The sequence below is a fragment of the Cynocephalus volans genome, chromosome 11 (assembly GCF_027409185.1).
Source record: "Cynocephalus volans isolate mCynVol1 chromosome 11, mCynVol1.pri, whole genome shotgun sequence".
NCBI lineage: Eukaryota > Metazoa > Chordata > Mammalia > Dermoptera > Cynocephalidae > Cynocephalus > Cynocephalus volans.
Window position 1 is genome coordinate 61405508 of NC_084470.1, and position 23734 is coordinate 61429241.

Genomic DNA, 23734 nt, shown 5'->3' on the forward strand with positions numbered 1-23734 from the left:
CCCCTTCCATATTTAGCCTGGACTTCTGCTTCAGGCATTTATTTGCTGGCTTTCTACTTGCCAAGTTCTGATTCCCCTTGCTCATGGTTACTCATGGATTTCTGAGTGCAGTGAACCATACCACAGTGAATCCCTAGCTTCTGTCGGGACTTTGGTCCCCTGCCTCCTCTTCTTGCTGTGCCTCCCTCTTCCATCTCCATTTGGGGTCAGTGCTCTAAGGCCAGGCCATTCAGATTCTGCTTTCTCTCTGGGGTTGCATTTTGTTTCTATGCTTTCCTTCCCTCAGATCTCCTGCCATGGCTGTAGGGGGCTGAGAGGGCAGCCCCTGTGCATGGGGCTTGGACTCTCACCTCTCCAGCAATTTTGGTGCCCCGCCCCAGTGATATGGCATTTCCTTAGACTTCAAGCTGCCTGGTTGGGTGAGGGCCCTGGGGGGCAAGTGGAGCCAGATGAGTGTCCAGGAGGCTGGAGTCAGAAACTAACTCAACATCACTGGCACCCTGTGGGTGTCTGGCTGTTCTTACACCTTTCGGTGAGTCAGGGCTTGTCAATGTAGCCTCCTACTATGCTATGGGGTGGTGCCCACAGCTGGATGGGCTGGCTGCTCTGCCAAGAGTTCTTCAGCCTCCAGTTCCAAGCCATGCCAGACCAAGCATTTAGAATCCTCATCTCTGATTTCCTTGCCTGGAGAGCTCAAGTGGACAAACCCTACAGCCTACCCACCATCTGCTGACCAGACCTCACTGGGGCACTCAGTTGAAACAAGGATGTGTTGATTTCCACTGTGTGCCAGGTTCTGCTCTATATCTGCACTATAGGGATGAGTCAGACCTGGCCCTGCCCTCAGGGGACTCCATGTGGTTGGCAAGTCAGTCCCACACAAATGATTCTCCAATGAGGTACTGTGCTTGATGTCCGCAGAACTTTGAGCTGTGGTTCAGGGAGGATGCAGGTGTGCCAAGGAGGCTCAGAGAAGAGGTGGATTTCAGCTGGGCCTTCTCACATGAGTAGAATTTTGCTGTGCAGGGAAGATCCACTTGGCTAAGAAAATTACAAGAACAAAGGCCTGAAGACATGGGATGATGGGAAGTGTGGCCAGTGGACATGTGGGTGGAGAAAGAGGTGGAATGGTTCACTGCACCAGGTGGTGGGGAGGCACAGCAGGTTGGGAGGAAGGGTGTAGCACAATCTGCTACCTTCGTTTTAGGAAGCTAACTGGAGGGCAGGTGGAGGAGGGCAGGAGATGAGGCAGGGAGGCCATCAGAAAGATTGGGCTTGGCCCAGGCTAGCGGTGACATGGGCTGGTTGAGAGATGAGTAGATATTGAGGTTTTACCGTCACATGTCTGGGAGATGGCACTAACTGAAGTCAGGAGCACTGAGGCTTGATCGGGATGGGGCAGGCTGGCCTTTTACGTTTCTGGGTTCTGAGTGAGAAGCACCTAGTGCAGATGCCCAATCCCCACCCCTTCAAGGGTCTGGTGTCTGAAAGTTCCTGCCTCTCCCACACTTGGCCCAGCTGGAGCCCTCTTTAATGCCCCAGTGGAAGAGAGGAGGGTCCTGGAGGCTGCCTCTTTCCTCATCGGTATGTCTGCCTGTTTTGGAAGCAGCACATTGCCTCTTGGGTCAGAGGTGCTAATTCCAGGATGGGAAAGGACCAAGGCAGCAGGGTACCTTGGGGTCAGTGCTGGAGGTGGGTCCAGGGAAGAGTGACGTAGAAGAACCTTGGCGTGGTACTCTCCCCATGGCCACCTGGCCTAGCCACTGCCTCCACACAGCCCACTATGCAACTCTCCCAAAGACGTGGACCCCAAGGGATGAGTCCTGGGTGTCCAGGGTTGGCTGGACACAGTTTGTCTTGGTGCTGGTCTTGGGGATAGTGGCCTCAAAGCATAGTCTCGAGGCTGTGAGTCCCCCATTCTGATTTTGTCCTGTTGCTGTCCTGCTGATCTCAGGAATATACATAACCTTTTTGAGCCTCTATTTCATCATCTGCAGAGTAGCTATAAAAATACCTGCCTCACAGATAGGCTGGCCAGGGTTAAGTGATATGGGTGAGGCATTCATCCCAGCACCTGGCCTTTAACTGATGTTTAACACAACAAAGAAAAGGGTGGTAAAAACGTTCATATTAGCATATGCCAAGGGGTCAGACCGAGCACTCATGATCCAAGCCTAGTTCCTTGGCCTGGCTGTAGACATCTGGCTGGCACAGAGGGTGAATGAACAGGTCAAGGTGGCCCCTCTGATCCTGCCCCTTCCAATCCTAGGTCACTCCATAAGACACCTGTGTCCCCATTCAGAGCTGGGTCACACCCTGGCACCTGGGGTGGCTCAGGGACACTTCGGTCCCCACCTGCTCTGGAAGCTGGGCAATGAATACTCTTCTTGGTGGAGATTGTAAAAGGTTCAAGGAACCACAGATCCCCAGGGTTCAGGTGCTCGTGGCTATCATAGACTATCTGATTTATAAGGACTTACGGCCTCCTTGTCCATACTCCTGATATCATGGTGGGGGAAACTGAGGTTCAGATAGGAGGAGTGATGTACTGATCTCACTCTTTTTGTTTTTATTCAGCAAATATTTAAGCACCTGATCTGTGCCAAGCTCTTTGCTGGGCACTGGGGCCTCTCAGTGGGGGTGTCAGACAGGAGAGGCCCCACCCAGTCCTGGGGAAGGCTGAGAACCCAAGTTTTCTGCACCCTGGGCTGCCTCCACCAGCATGTCAGCATGGGGCCCTTCATCTTCTGGCTGTCAGAGAAAGACAGGCTATAGGCTGACTTTTTGAGGGTCCTACCCCCCACTTCTCCCTCCCCAGCCCAGCACAACAGGAGCCAGATCTGCTTCTCTGAGTGTGGGGAGGAAGCAAGGCTGTTTCAGGCTTCTGAGGGGGGCAGTGAGTAACTACGTTTAAGGTGCCACCTGGCTTTGGATGCTGTCCACCCCTGTGAGGTGTAGACTGACAGCTCTCTATCCATACTTCTTGGCTCCTGGCCTCATCTGGGCAAGGAAGGCTTGTCCCTGAGAAAGGCCTGGCAAGGCCCTACCTAGTCTGTGTGGGCCCAGGAAGTGGCACAAGAAAGGGTACCACCAAAGGCAGGATAGAGGCAGTTGCTGTGGACTCTTTCATATCAGATGCTGCTTGAGCTGTTAATCAGCCTTATGTCCTGGAATCCTGTATGGGAGGAGGCTACAAGGTCTGGGTGAGTGGTTCCTGTGAGGCTGGAGGGAGGATTCTGTTCCCCATCTCTGAGGGCCTTGGCATGGTTGGGGGTGTGGAGGAGAGGAAGGTGGGAACATTTGTCGGTAAGTGAACAGACCTTGGCAGCTGTTCATAGGTGTCCCTTTCCCCTCCAGTGCCCAGCATTCGTGGAATGTGGGCCATTTCCTCTTCAAGGTACTCAGGATACCCAAGGGTGAGTTCCAGAGACAAGGGTCAGGTGTAGGTGGATATCATATCAGTCGCAGATCTGCCTCCCCTCCTCTGCCCACCCCGCCACTGTTCTGCACTGCCCTTACGTAGCTGGGGAAGGGTCCTGGCTGGAAAAACTGCTCTGCCCTCATCCCTGCTTCTGAAGTGGGTGCTGGGGGTTTAGAAAAAGACTTCAGCCTTCCCTTCTGGCCCTGGTCTCTCTGGGAGCCTTCAGTGTTGGAGGGAAAGGAAGGAGCTGGGAGGATCCCAAGCACCTCACTTGATCCTGGCTAGCTCTGGCCTGTGGACAGGTCCCAGTGGCTGGGCTGCTGTCACTGCTCATGGGTACGTCTTGTCTGCCAGCCTGGCCCTCCACCTCCCGCCCCACCCTTCGCTGCCACCACCTCTGCTGCTACGTTTGGGCCTTAAGCAACCTGCCTACTTGCTCTTGTGGGGAGCCTGGCATAGAGACAAGAGTGGCGTGGCAGCCAGTTCAGTTTTTCCTGGCTGAGATGGGCCTGGATCTGCTACTTACATCCCCCACCTAGGAGGGAGTACTTGCCCAGGCGTGGAGTAGGTGGAAGAACTGATGGCACTTGGGTTCTGCCTTTAGTAGACTGCCACCAAAGCCCCTTTTTTCCCTTAGTCCATTGAGAATCAATGCCTGGGGCTACCAAGTCTGCAGGGGCTGAGGCTGGTGAGAGTTCTGACTCAGGCCTATGCCACACTCCTCCCTGCTAGGTGTGTGTGGAGTGGTGCCCCACTCCATGCTCCCTGAAGGCACTTAGGTCAGATGGAGCCCGGGAAGGGGTGAGGGAGTAGGATTTCCCAGGGTTGACCTCCTCAACAGGGCAATGGGAATGTGGGCTGGGCTGATGTTTCCTGAGGCTCCAAGCCATCTGCTACTCCAATTACCCAATGATTATTTTCTGCCAGATGGATTCCAGGCTTTTGCTCTGCAGCAGGCTAACTATGTGGGACAGGTCTGGAAAGGTGAGAGCCCCTTTCTGTCCACTAGAGCTGCCCTTGGAAGGAAGGTGAGGTACGGTGTGAGAGGAGAGGGCTTTGGATTCATCTTTCTGGGTTTGAGTTGAGGCTCTGCTGCTTACCAACACATGACTCTGGGTTAGTCACTTGGCCTCTCCTCATCTTTTTTGTTTTGTTTTGTTTTGTTTTGGCAACTGTCTGATATGGGGATCCGAACCCTTGACCTTGGTGTCATGAGGCAATGCTCTAACCAGCTGAGCTAACCAGCCAGCTTTCTCATCTTCAGATGGGGATAAAAGAATCCCTATCTCAGGGTTTTTTTAATGGGGACTAAATGATAAGGATAAGGCTCCATAACTGGCCCCAAATAGGTACATAGCACTCTTGATGTCCAACCCTGCCTCTGAGGGCCTTGTGCCAGTGGGACTTTGTACTCCTAGGAACCCTGCCTCCTGCAGGTCGCCTGAGACATGCCAGGAGATGCAGTGCAGGGAAAAGCCATTGTGAAGCCTATTCCTAGCCAGGGCCTATTTCTCGTTCTCCCAAGTGGTTGTGGGTTGTGTGGTACAGCTCTGGAGCTGGTCTGCTTGGGTGTGAATCCTGACTCCAACACTGACTTGCTGTGTGACCTTTGCTGAGTGGCTTAGTTCTCTGGGCCTTAGGAGCAGGGTTGATAATGGTACTTACCTCAGAGGGCTGTCTGGATTTAACAAGCTGATGTGTGGAAGGCAGTGACTGGGCCAAGGGGTGAATGCCTTGTCATATACCAGCTGTTGTTGTTAGGATTATTCTGTGGGGAGGAAAAGAGGAAGGTTCCTAAAGACTTCTAAGTGGGAATTTTCAGAAAGCCCCTGGACCTCCCTTTGAAGGTTGGCATCCTATTGTCTCCTCCCTTCCCCTCAAGCCTGAAGGATGGGTCCTGTCCTCTGGCCTGGCTGTCTTCATCATCCCATTTCCTGACTGGTACCTGCCACGGTGTGCCTTTGGGCACCAGCTGCTCAGAGAAGTTGGACACATAGGGCTTGGTTTGACCTGTAGCACCTGGGAGGGTAAACCAGGCCCTGCATCCAACCTCCAGTAATGGGGAGGTGTAGCTGCTCTGTTCTTCTGGGAGTACCCATGTAGGGCACTGCCTCTCCTCTCCTTATTTTGGACAGCTCTGGGTGGGGGGAGCTGGCATGGAAGGGATCAGGGCAGCCTTCTGGGTCTGGGGTTGGCAGATGGTGTAGCTGTCCTTGTCAGGTTTTGCAGGTTGTAAGCCTGGGGCTGGCCAGTTCTACTGAACCCAATAGCCCAGTTTGGTCTGGGCCAGCTGACACCATTTCTTTTTCCTGGATACTGGAAGATATCAGTCTTGTCCAGTGTCCAGACTCAGTGAAGTCTTGGCCAGGCAGGGGCCCTGAGATGGCTCTCTTCACTGTGGTCTCACACAACAGGGTTAGAAGGGGCCGGGGACCACCCTTAGGACCAGCTCATACCTGGAAGCTTCAGGTTCTAAGCAGACTGTCCTCTTCTTACAATGCTAGGACTTAGGAGGCTTCACAGCCCAAAGGAGATGCTCTGGGGCTTGGCATGCCCCTGTCTCTTTCCTGGTACTCTTGCTTCGAGGGCAGATCCTGGGTGAGGTTGCCTTTACCCAAAGAGGTGGTGGGTCTAGCCACTGCTCTGTCTCCCTGGTATGGTTTCTTGCTGGTGCTAGTTCTGGTCCAGCTCTTTTTTCTGGGCACAGGTACCCAGAGAAATGGCTGATACTGGGAGGAAAGGGAGCAGGCAGGTAGATCTAGGAGGCCCTGGCCTACATCTCAAGGTTAAGCTCAAATAAGGATGTTTCATTGACCCAAGATGAATGGGGTCTCTTGCCATTAGGGATCTCTACCTTCTGGGCCCTTGACAACCTTAGTAGGCTGTTCCCCTGGAGGAGAGTCTGGGCTTTCCTGGGAGGCTAAGGAAGCCTTCTCTTCTACTGGACCAGACTTGCCACTCATTGGATTATCTTAGGGTCCGTCCCATCTCCTTGCTGGTGCCTGGTTCGGCTGCTTCCTGGCTCCAGCTTGACACAGGGCTGCTTAGCAGGTGGTGGGCTTGCTAAGAGATCTCTTAGGCTGCATCTTAGCCACTGGTCAGGGCAGGAGAGGGGGCAGGAATTGCCCTCACTTGTGGAATTGGGGTGTTGCTCAGGCAGGAAGAGAGCCCCTATGCTCCACACACCTCCAGGATCCTGGGAACCCTGTCTTCTTGTTAGCTACCTCCCTCCACTGTGACAGGAGCTCCTCCCTTTCTCCAGGTGGAGGGAGAGGTTTGCTCATGGTTCAGGGCTCGTGTGTGCAGGTGTGTGTATGCATGTACTATCACTGATTATGCCCCAAGAATTCTCTGTGTGCGCAAGATCCTAGACCCTTCTGCCTAGAAGCCTGAAGTGGGGGCACAGATGGGGAGGCCATCAGTTACAGTGCAGCATGAAACCTTGGTTTACTCAGTATTTGGGATCAGAGAGGAGGGGCTGCTTGGTGGGGAATAACAGAAAGCTTTGAGGAGGAGGGTTGAGTTGAGTCTTACAGGATGGGCAGGAGTTTCTCAGGCAGAAGGGACACTGGAATAGGGTGAAGAAGGACATATCAGGCAGAGGAAGTAGCTTACGCAAAGGCAGGAAGCATGAGAGGACATGGCCTGTTGGGGAGCTGCAAATAGTTCCATGTGGGCATGTGTGGGGGTGTGGCGGGTGAGGAGGCTGGCAAGACAAGGCTGGGCCAGAGCCTGGATCTGTCCCTCCCTCTGCCACACAGATACTCAGTGGGTGCCTGCCCATCTGGGCTCTGGCCCCTGCTGGGGCCTGGGGCTACAGAAAGGGAGTGCAAGGTGAGTGTGTGGACAAATCTGGGCAGTGTTGTATGGGCCACTCTAAGCAACAGCCTTGCGTGCTGGGCGTGTGCATTTAGTTTCATTCTAGAGGTGAATTGGGAACCATTGAGAGATTCTAAGCAGGATGCTCATGTGTTCCGGTGTCTTTTGGGGACCGAAGAGGGCATTGAGCTGGGAGCCCCATGAAAGCTGCTGAAGTGATTCAGGAAAGACCCGGGGACCCAAACCCAGGCAGGCCAAGGGGCAGAGAGGAGAGATAAGTAACCTTCTACCCATTTCTCCACTTAACCTATATTGGATGTTTCTTTTGTACAGCATAGGTTGCTGGGATTGGGGACATGAATTTATGGCAGGTACTGTCCCTTGGTCTGTCCGCCTGCCAGAACTTCTTGCCTATCTGGCTAGTATCAAGTGTTGGGGCATGAGTGGGGCAGTTGCACCATCTAGAGACAAAAGGTGGTACTACAGTGATCTGTGCCTCTGCTTGGGTGGGGTGGGAGGAGCTTCAAGTGAAGAGAAGTGACTGTGTTGCCAGGTAGACTTGATGTGGGCAAGAAAGTTTACAGCAAAATATTGGGGGTTGGAGAGTGTTGGGGGAGGAGGGGGATGCCACCGAGCCACCTTGAAAGGCTCCCCAAGTGGGCATTTGAACCTGAAGGATGGGCAGGAAGGAGCTGCATTCAGAGGTTTGGGTGGATGGGCATTTGGGTGGACTGTATCACAACTACTAATAACTAACAACAATTATGGAGCACTTGTTGAGTGCTGGACCTGGGATAAACCCTCATGAAGTATCTCATTTACTATGACAGTTCTGTTAGTAGATATCAAGGAACTGGGCTCCAAGAAGCCAAGGAACTGGTCCAGGATCACACAACCCAAGGTTCACACCTGGGCCTGCCTCTCTCCAGCTGTGGTTTTGACCACTGCACAATATTGCCTGCCACTGAAACTCTGAGCTAGGATTGATGCCATAGGATTCAAAGGGGACAGCAAGGGAACCAGTGCCACAGAGAGCTGGGTGTGATGCCTGGGGTTTGCTCAGAGGTGAGAGCCTGAAATAGGTGCCCAAGACCTAGGCAAAGTGTGACTCCAAGGCAGGGCTGGGTTGGCCAGAGTAGAGGGGACCTATCAGGGCCAAGAAACCCTCAGAAGATTGCTGTCAGGGCTTGGAAAGGGCTATTAAGGGAGTGCAGAGGCAAGCACAGGTAATAATGACTTCACAGTGCTGGGAAGGTGGGCTGGGGAGAGGAGTAAGTGGAAGTAGTAGGAGAAAGGAGGCTTCAGATCAAGCAAAACCTGGGATTGAGAACACAAGATCTGTGGTGAGTCTTCTGGATTCAGGAACACATACCCCTGGAGGCCCACCCTCAGGGCTGGTACAGACTTAGGTGGCAAGAAAGCTGACATGGGAAATAGGTAGCAGAAGGTAAGACGAACTAGGGCCCTCTGATGCCAGGAGGACAGTGAGTGCTGGGACTTGCAGTCCTAGAAAGTGTTGGAGGCTCACCTAAGAGCCCCACCTGGCTGGGGTTTCTGGGAGCCAGGGGAGGGAGGTTAGGTGGGGAGGGGAGTCAGGAGTGCAGGCACTAGGGGTCCAGGAGAGACTTGGAGGGGAATGAGCAGTCTCTAGCTTAGCCAGGAAGGGACTGGAAAAGTGGGGCAAGTCTGGGATGGGGCATGGGTTGGAGGAGGTCTGGAGGCCTTGGTGGTAGCTGGCTCTACCCGAGGGACTAAGAGGATTCCCTGCAGAATTACATCAGTAACCCAGAGTTGCACATGATCCCACGTCCTGACCAGCACTTCCCATAGCCCCTCCACAGCCAGGTGCCAGGTTCTTACCCTGTCCTCTTTAACCTGTGCTCAGGCATGTGCATGCACATGCACACACATGCATGCACTCTTGCTTTCCTGGGGCATGACACTTAAGGGCTCTGGGCTCTTTTCTTTTTACCTACTCCACAGTTTTACTTCCTCGCTTGCCATAATTTCTCTGCCAGGGAAGCCTGCTCTCCTCCAGAGGTAAGATGGTAGTTAGCTAATAGGGCTGTGCTGGATCCAGGCCTCAGCATCAGCTGGCCTGCAGTCCTGCCAATGGCCCTGGGAGAGTGGGGGCCCCCCTCAGGTGGGCTGTGTGGAGGGCGATGGTTCAGAGGTCCTCACTGTCTTTTCCTCTCCTTGGCTTCTAGCGGGCAGAGACCAAGTCTGATTCCTCACCATGACTCACGGGTCTCCAGCATGGGGCGTGGCATGTTTGTTGAAGGAGTAAATGAAGGGGTGGATGAAAGTCCTACAGCAGGATACCGTATAGGCAGGGGCCACAGATGGGTTCCAGCAGGAAAATAGCCAGCTCTATCCTGGTATCTGGGGCTGCATGGCCTGAGCTGAGGCAGAAGGTCTGAGGGCCTCTTTCCTTTGCCCAACTTTGACACCCCTGCTCTGCCTCCCCAGGTGCTCCCTGAGAAGTGCCGCTGTGCAGTGGGCAGCATTCTGAGTGAAGGTGAGGAGTCACCCTCCCCTGAGCTCATCCACCTCTACCAGAAATTTGGCTTCAAGGTATTCTCCTTCCCGGCACCCAGCCACGCGGTGACAGCCACCTTCCCCTACACCACCGCCCTATCCATCTGGCTGGCTACCCGCCGTGTCCATCCTGCGTTGGACACCTACATCAAGGTGAGGCACAGGACTGGTATATGTGTCGGGGTAGCCAGGTCCCTTAGGTGTGAGCTGTGGAGAACTGCCCAAGATGAGAGGAAGAGATGGTTTTGGGAGAGCAGCACTGTGGGGCCTTTATGGAGCCGGTGCCTGTGGAGCTAGGAAGATGGGTAGAGTCTGTTGGCATCCCTTTCAAATGACCTAGAACTTATCAGGGCCAGAGTGTCTCCCAAGAACATGGAGAGCTTGTTGAGATATGTGGCCTCATCAGTTCGGCTGTGGCTTTGACCAGACACGTCTTTAGTGCTCAGCCTGGACTCTGGCTCAGATGGATGGATAGGCCCACCATCCTTCTGGAGGCCTGAGGCTCCTAGTGGCTGGGTAGGCCCCAGGCATCCATGTGTTGCCCTGGCCCTGCCTCTGCATGGGCTTATGCATCTGCTCGCTGAGCGCAGGACTGGAGCAGCAATGGCAGGCTCTGTCTCCTTTACTTTCTGACTTGGTCATTGGGCAATGCTGGCAGCCCAGCCTGCCTGGATGACGGAGGAGAGCCAGCCACCAGGAGGCCTGACGGGGGCCTCTGTCTACAGAGATTTTAAAAATTTGCTCTGTTGTACATCTCTCCTCTTCTAAACATGTTGTAAACCTGGGTACTAGGGAAATGACCCCAGTTTGGGCTTGGAAGTGATTATTTTATTAAATTTATTAATTTAACTTGTATTTATTTAAAGTCTGTGTGCCAGGTGCTGTGCTGGGCATGATGTGAAATGTTGTTATGTGAAATAAGCTTTTGCAGTGAGGTGATGAAGATAGGTAATAATTGTCAGACAAAAATGGGACACGTGCTAGGAAAGAACATGGTGAGAAAAGTCGGGGAACCAACTTGGACAGAGTGGTCAGGGACAGCCTCTTGGAGGAAGAAACCTCAAGGCAGAGTCCTAGAAGAGCCTTTGGAGAAGAGGTAAGAACGTTCTAAGTGGAGCAGGATGAGGAGTACAAGTTTGATATAAATGCAGTGGGATGTCACTGCAGTGTTCCAACCAGGAAAGTAAGATGATCAGAGCCACATGTATACAAGATGGGCTGTCCCATCCCCAGGCAGGGTGAGACTGGACTGTAGACTGAGGCTAGGTGGAGGTGCTTAGGAGGCTGTCGTGAATGCCAGTGTGAATGGCAGCACCGTGGGCTGGGCCAGTGGCAGTAGAGATGCAGACAAGGGTGGAGATTTACAATGTGTTTTGGGGTAGAACTGATGGCCTTTGGGTGTATTGGCTTTTGGGGGAGGGGAGGATGTGGGAGGAGTCCCAGAGGGCTCTGCTTTCTTCCAGACTGGGCAGGTGGGTTCATAGTGATGCTTTTCATTGAGATGTGGGGAACTGAGGGAGAACCTGGTTTGGGGGGAAGACCAGCTCTGTGGGCTGTGTCAGTGGAGCTGCCTTAGAGACATATGAGTGGGAATGTGGAGTCAGCAGAGATGTGTAGAGTCTGGAGTTCAGAGAGGGCCGGGCTGGTGGTTGTGTTTGGGGACATCACCCTGTTGACAGCATTGACCTGGGAGGCTGCCCTGGTCCTCCTAGGCTTTGTGGAACCAGGCAGTCAGTGAACAGCCTTTGGCAGCAAGGGCTATGCAGAGGGCATGGCCAGTGTGGCTGGGGTCAGGGAACAGGGCAAGAGAGTCAGCTTGAGTGAGAGCTTGGTGGTTTTGGAGGAGCCTTGTGACTTCGTTTTCTAGAGCAGCTTTGGGCAAGGGACAGGGCACTGGTGATAGAAATGGGAGCTGAGACAGGTCCTGGGTAAGGTGGTGTGAGTCTGGTGTTAGTGCTGGGGAATGAATAAGTAAAGCCCTGGATCCCCAGCTGTGGCCTTGGTGGTCAAGGATAGGATTGAAGAAACAGGGCTGAGAAGACCTAGAAACAGGAATGCTTTTGTGGTGGGAGGGTGGGGGCACAGATAGGACAGAGGCAAGTTTCCTTTGTGAGCCAGAGGGTGGCGGCCAGAAAGGGTGCTGAGGGAGATATGCTTGAGGGTTGGGGTTGGGCTGGAGGTGGGAGAGCCGGCTGGTGAGGAGTGCAGCAAGGGAGACATCAGTGCCTTAGGCCAGCTCTGCACGCCACCTTGGGGTTGGGGGTGGGGTCCTTCATTTCACTCAAGGAAGGGCTGGTTTGCGGTATCTCTGGTCCTGTCTGTGCCATCCTCAACCTCAAGGGTCAGTCTGGAGGAGCACCCCCTGGGATGAGACTTCCTGGGTTCTAGACCTCAGAACAGGGCACATGACATGTGGTGTGGTGGCGAGCAACTCAGCCACCAAAGCCTTTTCCTGGCTTCAGGGGTTTATTTTTAGACACCTTTGTCCAAATTTCCCGGCCCCTGACAGCTTCACAAGTTGCCTGGTTTTGACGTCACCTCTTTGATGAAAGCCCTTCCTTTTTTCTTCCCCTCCTGTGGGAGCCTGTCAGCTGTGCTCTGGACTCAGTTCTCCTGGGGTGGGGGCTGGGATGAGGAAGCCAGGGGTACAAGGGAGAGCAAGGGGCTTCTCCCAGAGGTGTCTGTGAGGCTTGGCTGCCAACTGGGAGAAAGAGGCCAGGCTGCCCGCAGAGGAGGCATAGCTTAAGGTCCTCAGCTTGTTGTGGTGGCAGGAGATGGGGGTTGCCTCTGCCCTTGTGTTTTCCCTGACTTTGTATCCTGGAGAACAAAGCCAGGGGAGAGATGAGGAAGAGACTGGTTCTGTTTGCTGGTTACAGCCTGCAGTGTACAAGGAGTGGCCCTGTGCCTCTCAGCCCAGGAGACAGCGAGAGGAGAGTATAAGGCTCCCTCTCAGCCTGTCTTCTTCCCCACTGCCCTGGGATCAGAGGAAGGAGGCTACTAATGAGACTCTGGGCACTTCTGACTCTGCCAGCTCCAACAGCTGGTTGCCTTTAACTGTGTATGCTTGTATGTGCGTGTGTGTGCTTGCTCTTCCTTTTCTCTCTGGATCTGGGACTGCTGTGAAGGTTCTTCAGATGAAATGACAGCAGCCATCAGCTTGCTGTTTCAGGAGAGGTGAGGGAGGCTAGGAACCCTGCTGCCAGGAGGAGGGCAGAAAGGGCTTGGCAGGCTCACCTGCCTCCCCAGAGGCTGGAATGAGGGTCGGGGGTGAGTGGGTCTCAGAGCTTTGGGTTGGGGAGGTGGAGAGGAGCTACTGTCTTGGCAATTGCAGATGTGCTTGAGTCTGGGGCAGGATTGGTCTCATGGAACAGCAAGGGACCTGGGGGTCACTGCAAGGAGCCCAAAGGGAAACTTTTGTAGGGCCTCTCTAGGGATTGCTTTGAGTTTTGTGGTGTGTTGTAGCCTCTGGCTCTCTGACCAGCCTTCCCCAGCTTGGGAGACTGAGCTATAAGGGGCTGAACCTCTGCCTTTTTCCACATAAACTACTGGGGTCCTCCAGGCTGAGCACTCTGGGATGGTATGAGTGTGAGGGATGCCTGGGTACTGGGTGACCATCACTCTATATGGAAGATGCTCCAGCTTTTTCAGGCTGCTCCGCTGGAATCCAAGGAAGTGGCCTCCAGGGCAGGGGAAGATTACTCCTTGAGTCCCAGGAAGGGGGCATCTTCTGGAAGCTGCAGGAAGGAACTGAGCTTCCTTTAAATTGCAGGCCTGCAGAAGAGATGGGGCCTAGATGTGAGACCAGAGCAATGGGCAGAGGCCCCTAAATTCACGGCAGGGTAGAATCAGTCTTAATGAGTGTCCAGGGAAGGCTTTCAGGCACATAGAGCAGACCAAGACTGAATGTTGGGCCTGGGCATCCCGTGTGTGGGATTGTGTGTGAAAGATCCCTAGCATAGTACTTGGCTCATGTCTGTTGCAGTTGGCAGGGGAGATCATTGAGGGTGTTAGACTGGCCCAGCCAAGCCCCCTGTGCCTGACTTCCCTCCTGGCATGGTCCAGAATCTTCTCCATAAACCACCTTCCCCAGGGTCTCTGATTTCTGGGAGTTTTCATGGGAGGGTCTTTGTAAAAATGGTTTGAGTATCTTCTCCCAAATTTAGGGAAACACAGGGCATTGTCCATGTGGTGGCTGTTTGGCTGGGGAGTGTAGGCAAGCCTTGGAGGTTAGACATTGGCCTTTTCTGCATAGAAATGGAGAGAAGGAGGGGGAGGGGTTATTGATGGGATGTAGTGAGCCTGTGAGGGGAACCTTGGTGGCAGAGTTCTGGGACAGCTGAGTTGACTGGGGTTGTCCTACCAGGGGTTTAAAGGGGGCAGGGAGCCCAGACCATAGTTCTCAGACTGCTCTGCTGAGGTGCCCTGTGACCAACAGCCTGGGGTGGGGGCTGCATTTGGACCCTTACCTGCATCAACTGGAGTTGTTTTTCCTGTTGGTTTTACAAACCAGATGACATCCTAAGCTTTTGTTTGGAAGAGGGCTTCTGAAGCTCAACTGGTTTGAAAAACCTCTGTCCTGAGTGACATATACCACTGGGCAGATGCCCCATCTACCCCTGACCAACTGCATGTCTGTTTCAGATCCTGAGGATGCTGTGGCAACTGCAGTGTTAGTAGAGCTGGAAGGCAGCAGGGCCCATCCTTTGTGCAGGTAGGGGGTGGCAGCTCCCCAGACGAGGCCATTATTTCTGGGCGAGCATGACTGATTGGAAGCTAGACCTGGAGGGGAGCCTTAGCGGGCTGCAAGTTGGAGGTCTCTCTGGGGCAGTGGTGACTGAGCACCCAAGTGGTGGGTGATAGCATGGCAGTGCCATGGGGCAGCCAGCTGGCATCTAAGTATTAGGGCCCTAGCAGGGTGTCCGCAGAAATGGGTTAGCCTGTTGGGCTGGGCAGAAGCTTGCAGCAGCCTGGTCAGAGCCTGGGTTCTACCTAGTAGGCTCAGAACCCTCTTGTTGTCCTCTTAGCCTGCCTCGGCCACTCTGAGGGAGTCAGTGGTTGGCTCTGAGTCCGCACTGGGTCCAGAATACCCGTGGGGAGCAACAGGGCCATGGCAGTGGGAATCCAGGTGAGGGAGCCTCAACAGGAATGTGGAATCTGTGTTCATCTCCCTCTTTCTGCCTATCACCTTTGCTGAGCTAACGTGAGAGGGTTCCAAGCTTTATTGTTAATAAGGGAGGCCCATTTGGTACCTAATTTCCATCACTTAGCAGTCATTTACTGAGCCCTCTTTTGTGTGGTATTGTTCTTGGCACAGGGGAACGAGCTAGGAGGCAGTCATAGGGTCCTAATCAAAGCCAGCATTCCCATTGTTTTACAAATGGGGAGACTAAGGCCTAAGGAGAGGAGGTTACCCAAGGTCAAGGGATGAAGCAGTGGCTGATCCACTATGCTTAGGATTATTACGATGGTTACATGCCATTGCCACTGTCCTGTGCATGAGTGGGGCTGGGACTGAGAAGCTGAGGACTTGTCATGAATTTGGGATACACTTGGGATGGTGCCCCAGGGTGGGCCTGGGATGGCAGTACTGTGGCCCAACATCCATTTGACCCTCTGTCTCCAGCCCTGGTGGTCAGAGTTGGGGGCTGAGGCTGCCAGTCTGGAAGACTGCTGGGGAAGCCAGAGGCAAAGGACAGGAAGAGCCTGTCTGCCCATTTGCCCAGCAGGCGCTCATTAAGGGAAGCCTTGGCAGCTGCTCTGGGCACAGGAAGCAGCTGTCACATGCGCCTTATTGGGCCTCACATCCTCACCCTCAGTGAGGTAGAGGCAGCTCCATTCCCAGTCTTCCCTCACTGGGTCTCCAGGGCCAGTTCACCTATCAGTGCTGCCATCTGCTCATTGGCCTGCTCTGGCACAGGGAGGAGGGTACTCAGCAGCACCAGGACCTCTTTCCTCCTCCATCTCCCCCAGCCACAGAGCTTAACCATGCCTAGGGGAGGGCTGGGATGGATTCTCTGGGAAAGACAAAATAAGCTTTGTGGGGTGGTGGCATTTGGGTTGAGCCTGGATGGATGGGCAGTGTTCTCCAGGTGGGAAGGCAGGTCAGGCAGGGGCACTGATTTGGTGGCAGGCATGACTTTTGTATCCAGTGAGGTTGGAGTGCAGGGGAGGAGCAAGAGTTTGGGACCAAGAAATTCGGCTGCGTTCTGCAGGCACTAGGGAGCCACTGATGGTGTCTGAGCAGATGAGTGACAGTGTCTAGGCTGGGCTTCAGAATAAGATTCTTGAGCACTGGAAGATGTGGAGGAAGACCTGGATCCATAGCCAAACTGTGAATGAGGGTAACAGAAGTTAGCTGAGAATAGTAGTGACTCTTCACTCCTGGATACCCGCAAGCTGAGAGGAGACCCTCCTATGTGCCAGGGCTTGGCTTCCCTTGCTCCCCTTAGGGAGCTTCCCCCTGGGTATTGAGTTGTGGGAGGACCCACAGGAGGCCAGTCTTCTCACTCTGTTGGACTAGGCACTGGGACCTGCTCCTCAGCCTCTCTGGCTTTACCCTTCCTTCCTCCCCTCCCCCAGGACTGAAAGCACAAAGCCAGCCTTTGCTGGGGTGGCGTGGGAGCCACCGCTCTCGAAATACCAGCTCATAGCTTGGCAGCCCTGCAGGACCCTGGGGGCTGAGGCTTGTCTGGATGGTGCTGTGGGGTTGGGCCATCACCCCCAGGCAGATGGGACTGACTTACCAGGGAAGAATTCTGTTGCTCTTCTCCAGAACACTTGAGATTCATAACTAAGGAGAGGGAAGAGATTCCAAGGAGGGAAATTGTCCCCTTCCCCCTCCCCAGCAGAACAAGTCTGCCCTTTAGCAGAGCCCTCAGATAAGAAGAGGCTAGCTGTCTAGTTATGCAGACAGGAAACCTAAGGCTCCTTTCCTGAGGAGTGGAGAGGATGTCAGAGGTGCCAGTGGAGATAAGAAACTCAGGGCCTTCTCCTCTCTCCCTTCTGTCCCCTGTCTCCTCTCCATCCCCACTTGCCCACTTGTCCTTCCCCTCTGGCACTTCTTGACTCCTCTGGCTCCCAGGTGCTTGGCCTCATGGCTCCATCTGCACTGAGCAGCCTTCCTGCTGCTGGATAATCAGTCAGCAACATTTTTGTCAGCTTGTGAGCAGGACAGGGCTCAAGGTCCTTGACTGCACAGACGCTGCAAAGAGTGACTGGATCTTGGAGAGGGGGTGGTTTGTGGAGCCTATGATGGTAGGGGTATCATCTGGGAGGCCATGGCTCCCCTCCCAGATTTGGAAGGGAGAATGGTGGGGTCCTGGGGCTGACCCACTCAATGCTCTAGTTGAGCTCCCCCTAGGTTACTCATTCCCATGCTCCCCGGCCTTCTGGTCCTGACCTAAGAGGGGCCAAGAAGGCCAGAGCAGGGCTGAGCTGAGGTTGTATAATGGCTATCTGGGCTCTGGAGAAAGGAAAAGCTGAGGAAGGCTGTAGGATGAGGGCCTTTCCAGTCCATCAGGGCACTAGGGTGTTTGAGAGACTGTATCCTATGTACCTACTCAGAGGGAATCATCCTTTCCCTGCTCCTCAATCCCCCAGCCCACTCTGGTGCTTGACTGCTGCCTGGCCCCGCCCTCCATGGATCGCCCAGGAAGACAGAGCCTGGGAAGCACCAGGGAGATGAGCAGAGGTGTAAATTGTGTGGCAGGCTGCCGGCTCTGAGGTGAAAATGAAAAGTCTTCAGGCAGCGGCAGCAGCAGGCACAGCAGGCTGGGGTGCCAGGCACAGCACCCTGCTGCCCCGCCCCACTCTCCCTCACCCCTTCCCCCTTCTGCAGTCTTCCCCAGGCTCCCACCTAGGCCTGGCCCTGCTTGCCTGGTTCCTCTGCCATCCCCTGCCTTTCCGGAAGACTCCCAGACCAGCCCAGGGTTAGACCTCACCCCAAGAGGGCCTTCATCTCTTGCTTCCATTATATTTGCTAATTGGCTGACTGGTGCACAGAAAAATGGGCCATACTTTAGTTAACTTTGTGTCTTAATATTTGTGGTAGTCCCTCCATTGATTCTTTTTAGGTTTTCCAAGCAAACAATTCACTTATTTTTAAATAATGATGTTTTTATCCATTCTTTCCAGTTCCTCACTTCTTTTGGGATCATCTTCTATTTCACAGTTGGGGGAATTGAGGCCCAGAGGGGAGCCACCCACTTGTCAATAGCTAAGCCGAAGCTCTGGGCTTCTGAGCCTGGGACCTTCTTTCCCCTTCCTGGCAATCCTGTTTCACTCCCTGTCTCCTTTTCCTGATATTTTTAGGGCTTCTGGCCCTCCTACTATGAGTGGGGAGGGAAGAGGGTACTCACCAGTCCTTCTGCAAGCTCTTCCTGCTAGCATAGCAGGTCTCCCAGAGCACCCCACAGGCAGGTTTAGGTTCTGGGCTAGGGGCTGCTGTGAGGCCTGGTGGGGATGAGAGGAAGCCAAGGAGAGGGAAGTTGAAGGAGGTTAGGACAGAATAATAACAACGTGCTACATTCTAGCCTCAGCCTCCCTGCTGTGCCTCCCCCAGGCACTTTGCTTGCAAGATGCAGATCGGTTGCCTGAGGGGCCTCCAGGGTCTGAGCCCATACTTGCATGGGGGCTGTGCATGGGGGCTGTGTGCCGACGGGTGCATGGTGGTGTCTGTGTAATTAAAAATGAGCATGCATCACTTCTCCCAGCGAAGCCACCACCTCGGATAGGATGCAACAGCTGCTTGCTGCATGTGTGTCCGCCTGGCTATCCAGACTGGCCCAGAGGGATGGAGTAGGATTGGACGGCTCAGGGTTAACAGGGAGGCCCAGGGCCCCTCACCCCAGTGAAGCAGGAGGTAAGGAGCTGCGATGGGGAGGGGATGCATTGGGCAGATCTCATCCCTTTTTGGGCCTAGAGCTAGGAGATGTGTGGCCCACCCAGTCCTTGGCCTGTACCCATTGCCTCCTCCTTCTGGGCATTTGTGGCCACCTAGCTCTGAGCAAGCCCAGCTGCTGGGCAGGCTGGGGTTAGGATCCACCCTCAGCCTCCAGTCTGGGCCTGACCTCTTCTGTCTTCTATCCCTCTTCACCCCTACCTGAAGCCAGGGCAAAGGCTGATGTTCTGAGAGCAAAACACTAAATGAGTATAGTTCAGGTGCTCTGTCTTACCTCTGTCCTCCCTCTCCTCTAATTCAGAAAGACCTGCCAGGAGAGGCACCGTGAGTCCTGTGGGATAACGTCAGCCTGGCATACCAGGCTGGCCCCTTTGTGGGACCTGAGCTGAGTGGGCTGAATGCTTCTGCACCTCCCCACCCTGAGATATGCTCAGCCTGAGCTGAGGAATGAGTGTGTGGTATGTTCTGCCGTTAGCTGAGGCAGTGGCACTGTAACAGCCTCGTGTAAGGTGGGTGAGCTGCTCTTTCCCTTGTCCACCAGCATCCCTGGTGAGTGAGCTGGTATTGGTGCAGGGGAGGGTGGGGAAGGGTGTAAGTGGCAGTGACTAAGGTCTCCTAGAAATTCCTACATCGTGGATGGTGTCCTCTGTCCCCTCCTTGTTTCTGCTTGTGGAAGACCCAGGTGGGAGGGAAGGCCTAGACGTGTGTCTGAAGAATTGGAACTCCTGAATCCAGTGTCCAGCAGTTCCTGGAAGCACCTTGGCACAATTCCCTGACTTCTTCCTGTTAAGTGGAGAGCACTATGGATGTCTGCATCTCTCCAACCTTGGAGAGTGGCCTTATGGTTTGCTTGAGTCTGTGTGGGAGTAAGCTGCTATGGGTTGTGGGCTTGTCAGATGGCCAGTGGCTTCAGTGGCCAGCGCGGGTACCCTTGTCCCAACAGCACCTCTGGTTGTCTGGGCTGTGGAAGGGGTTGTGCCCAGGAATACGAGGACTCCAGACCCATTCAGTCTCCTTTTTCCAGCAGTCCCAGCATGGAGGTGGTATGGAATTGAGCTGATGTTCTTGGCCATTGGCAGTCTACTCTCCAAGGGCTCCCTGGGGCTAGCTAGGGAGAGGCAGCTTGCCTTGCCTTCCTCCAGTGATTTTTCCAATATTTACCAGCTCATAGACATGCTGCCCAGGCCATAACTCTTGCTCTGCAGTGAGGACCTGAGAGCCAGCCATGGCCACCCTCTCCTCCTTCAGAGGTTGCACCTGGCAGGAAAAGAGCTTGTTCTCTTTGCCTGATCACTCAGGGACAGGGCATATGGCTATTCCTGCTCCCTCATCCTCCAACCTCAGCCTCCACTAGACTCATTCTTGCTTAGTGGGCAGAGCATGGAAGAGAGAGGGGTCTCCCAGGAAGGGTTGCGGGAGCGGCTATAAGCCCTTTCCCTGTCTATGTGCCTGGCTTGAAAGTTCATCCCTTTGCCTTCTTCCTGTCCCTTCCCCTCTGCTCCTGAGTCTGAATTTTGACAGGACTCAGTATGTACTATAATGATATGGGGCTGAGCAGTCAATGGGATTTTAATTAGCTCCCTGCCTCCCTCCAGTAGGGAGGGCCAGGGGTTCCCAGGTAGCAGGGGGTAGGACCAGGCTGGGTTTGGGTCTGAGGCTGCCCTGCCAGGGGCCTGAAGGCAGGCTTGGGCAGCTAGTGCTCCCTGTGTGGCATGCTGTGAGGAGAGAGGGCCTGGCAAGGAAGGAAGGGTTGTGTAGCTGGGCCACAGTTTTCCCTCCATCCTCCATCTCCCCGTTCCTCTGTTCTCCCTGATGGCTTTGAGATGAAGGCGACTGTGAGGATGGAGGATGCAGTTTCCATGGCAACGGGGTTGTCCACAGCCAGGCAACTTCAGAGCCCAGCTCTCTGGAGGAGGCAGATGCGCAGAGCAGCCACAGAGCTGCCTCCCGCCTGCCAACGAGGGGGCTGGCAGAGCAGGTGGCACAGGGTAGGTGCCTGGTGCTGCCCACCCTGATGCCCAACCTAGAAGAGAGGGTGGAAAGAACACTACTCCCTTTTATCTTCGCTATTACTGCCAAGCTCCTCCAGAAGGGAAGCTAGCGAGGTGGGCTTAGTGTTGGCAGGGGTTGGGGTAGGGTCCCCATTGTCCCTGGCATCTCTGGGTGGACACAGGCTTCAGTCTCTGGGAACATCCTCAAAAGCTAGCTGTCTGTAGCTCTTGAGATAGCCGATGGCCACTCATGGCTTCCCTTTGGACCCTTCAAATACTCAGAGCAGGAGGATACTGGTGAAGGACATGCCCTGACTGGATTCAGGGACACTTTTCTTCCTTCTGGCTACCAGGGAAGGACCTGGACCTTTTTCAGGGAGGCTCCCTGGCCTCGATGACCTGGTCTAGTTTGCTGAGTGAGGCTAAGGTTCGGCAGATGCTGCCTCTAAGTGTTGGCATTTGAGGGCCCCCCGAGCCTGGTAGCTCCAGCTTCCGGACATCGTGTTCTTGTTCAGCCTCCTCCTGAGTACCAGGGCTGGGGTGGGCAGGTGGAGAAGCAAAGGCAGCCATCGGTATGATTAGAGATGGGAGGAGTTGGAAATGTGGACTCATGAGATGGAGGAGGCTTGGAGTGCACCCAGGTTGGCAAACAAGATTGGACTGAAACTATTAAAAATAATGACTTTGCTTCACTGACCTTGGAAGCATCAGGGGTAGGGTTTTCCACTCTGCAGTTGAGCACATGGAAACTTGGGATGAAAAGCTCTGCCCGGGTCACCTGTGGACTTAGAGGCTGAGCCGCAGCTAGACTTGGGCCAGGCCATCACCTCCCGCATGGCTTCCTAGATGCACCCTCCCTCCAGCTGGCTACTGAGGGTCCTAGCTGGATAAACCTTTCAGGCTTACTCCTCCTTTCCTTTTTCTTCTGTGGGCTTGTTTTTACTGCTGTTCACTTGCTTTGTTTGGAGTAGGGTTGGCCCTAGGGTTGGCCAGGCAGGCTGGCAAGTGGAGTCCTAGAGTGGCTTCTCCCCACCAGGCAATAAGTCTCTCATTACTGCTAAGTGGAAAGCTCATTTCAGAGCTCTTGGAGAGAGCCGGGCGGGTGCTATAAATAGCTGTGTTGTGAAGGTTGGCGGGCGAGCTGTGACAGGGCAGGGGCCTCGCAGTCATCTTAGTGGGTAATTGTGCTCTATTGCAGGAAAGGATTGGGGGTTCTGAGCGAGAGGCACTTGACCCCTGTTCTGATTGTTCCTGCCTGCCTCGGGGCAGCTCTGGCATGTGCCTTTGCCCCCTTCCATGCATAGTTGGGGATGTGTCCAGGCAGAGGGGAGTGGAGTACCTGTCAGGACTTGGGGCCCTAACAACTGCTACTTTAGCTCACTGGGTAATGTCCTGTGCTATACCTACTTGTCCTGCCTGCCTCTCCAGCCCAGGGTCTGCTCCTCTTCTTCCTCTGCTGAAACCCTAGGTCCAGGTGTGAGGAAGTGTGAGACCACATCTGATAGTCTCAGAGGTTGACTTGGACCTGAACTAGCAGGGGAATGGGAGTGGGAGCAGGGTTTATCTGCCTGGAGCATCCTGTTCAGGGTCTGCGGTAACATGTCCGTAGGGGCAGGGGCCCTCGACTCTCCTGATATCTGTGGGTCAGTCAGCATTGTCTAGGGTGGAGAGGAGGTCAGGGCATCCTGGAAAGGAAAGTCTGACAGATCCGACCTTGGCTTGGGTGCCTGGGGCTATAGTTCATGGGATCCCTGTCCTGGGGTGATCCAGGGGTGCTAAGTTTCATGGTTCTGTGAGACCAGTGCCTTCTGGAACAGTCTTTTGGTCCCAGACATACACATAGGATTAGCATTGCCAGGCTCCTGGGTTCTTTTAGCACCTGCCCTAGGGTGTTGTTCTAAGGACTCCTGTGTTCTGAGACCACTGCACCCTGGTGTGGGGCCTGCTCTCAGGGTATTCTGCATGTGCCTACCTCAGCAGGGGTTTGGAACTTGGAAGAGATTGGGGTGGGGGACTGGCTCAGGCAATAGACATCTCATGAATCCACATTCCCAACTCCTCCCATCTCTAAACACACTGATAGCTGCGTTTGTTTCTCCACCTGCCCACCCCAGCCCTGGGCCTCAGGAGGAAGCTGAACCTCCTCAGGGGCCACCCAGGAGCAAGTGGGTCAGGGACCTGGTAGGGCTTATTCCACCTTTTGCCACTCTGGCTAGGAGCGGAAGCTGTGTGCCCACCCTCGGCTGGAGATCTACCAGCAAGACCAGATCTATTTCATGTGTCCACTGGCACGGCAGGGAGACTTCTATGTGCCTGAGGTGAAGGAGACAGAGCGGAAATGCCGGGGGCTTTTGGAGGCCAGTGACGCCCAAATGGATGGCACAGGTATGGAAGGGGTGGGGGGGAATGAGAGTGAGGCCCTGCCTGGAGCCCCCTCTTCTGGATGTCCAGGGGCATGGTTGAGGAGGCCCCTCCCTGTCTGGGTTGGCACTGTGGGTGTCAGGCTATGCTTGGCAGAGGGAGGAAGGAGACCCACCTACCCTAGGATCCACATGCAGAGTTGCCTGTTTCCAGACACGTGGATTTATGTAGCTGTGGATTCACACCCATTAACCCTGGCAACACAGATACAAAGACCCTGCCTGGATTCCCTTCAGATGCCACAGGAGTACCCTTGGAAACACAGATCACAGACAGCTGGATGCTCATGGGAGGGGACTGAGGCTGCTCAGGAAAGGAATCGCTTGGGTGGGGCTCCTCAGGAAGTAAAATTGGCACTGGATCTGGAAGGTAAGGAGGGGAACAAGGTGTTCTCCTGTCCCTCAGTATGGGGCCCCACCCAGAGCCAGCTACTTTCTCCCTGTCAAAATGCAACTAGGGAGCATGCAGAGGTGAGCCAGATCAGTCCCCTGCCCCTTCTACCTGAGCCTGCCCTACGCCTGCTGGCAGCCTTGATGCCCGAGGTCCAGGCCAGCAGGCTGTTTACCTGCTCTCAGCCCACCCACCTGCTATTACCTCTTGTGACCCTGTCCCTAGGGGCATGGGGGTCGGCTGGTAATATCTCAA

At 54.5% G+C, this 23734-nt stretch overlaps 1 protein-coding gene across 5 annotated transcripts in view; it reads left to right on the forward strand.

Annotated features, from left to right (window-relative positions):
- TEX264 (testis expressed 264, ER-phagy receptor) overlaps positions 1 to 23734 on the forward strand; it is a 30626-nt gene that overhangs the window by 3480 nt on the left and 3412 nt on the right. For 3 of the 5 annotated variants that reach the window (XR_010024884.1, XM_063114440.1, XM_063114439.1), the window contains exons 4-6: positions 9710 to 9931; positions 22885 to 23053; positions 23243 to 23458. Coding sequence is in view for 4 of the 5 variants with exons in the window: in XM_063114440.1 (XP_062970510.1) it covers positions 9710 to 9931; positions 22885 to 23053; positions 23243 to 23458 (607 nt within the window). In the remaining variant the exon portion in view is untranslated. Of the gene's footprint in view, positions 1 to 9709; positions 9932 to 20238; positions 20666 to 22884; positions 23054 to 23242; positions 23459 to 23734 lie in introns of those variants that run through there. The other 2 variants (XM_063114442.1, XM_063114441.1) reach the window with 2 other exon arrangements.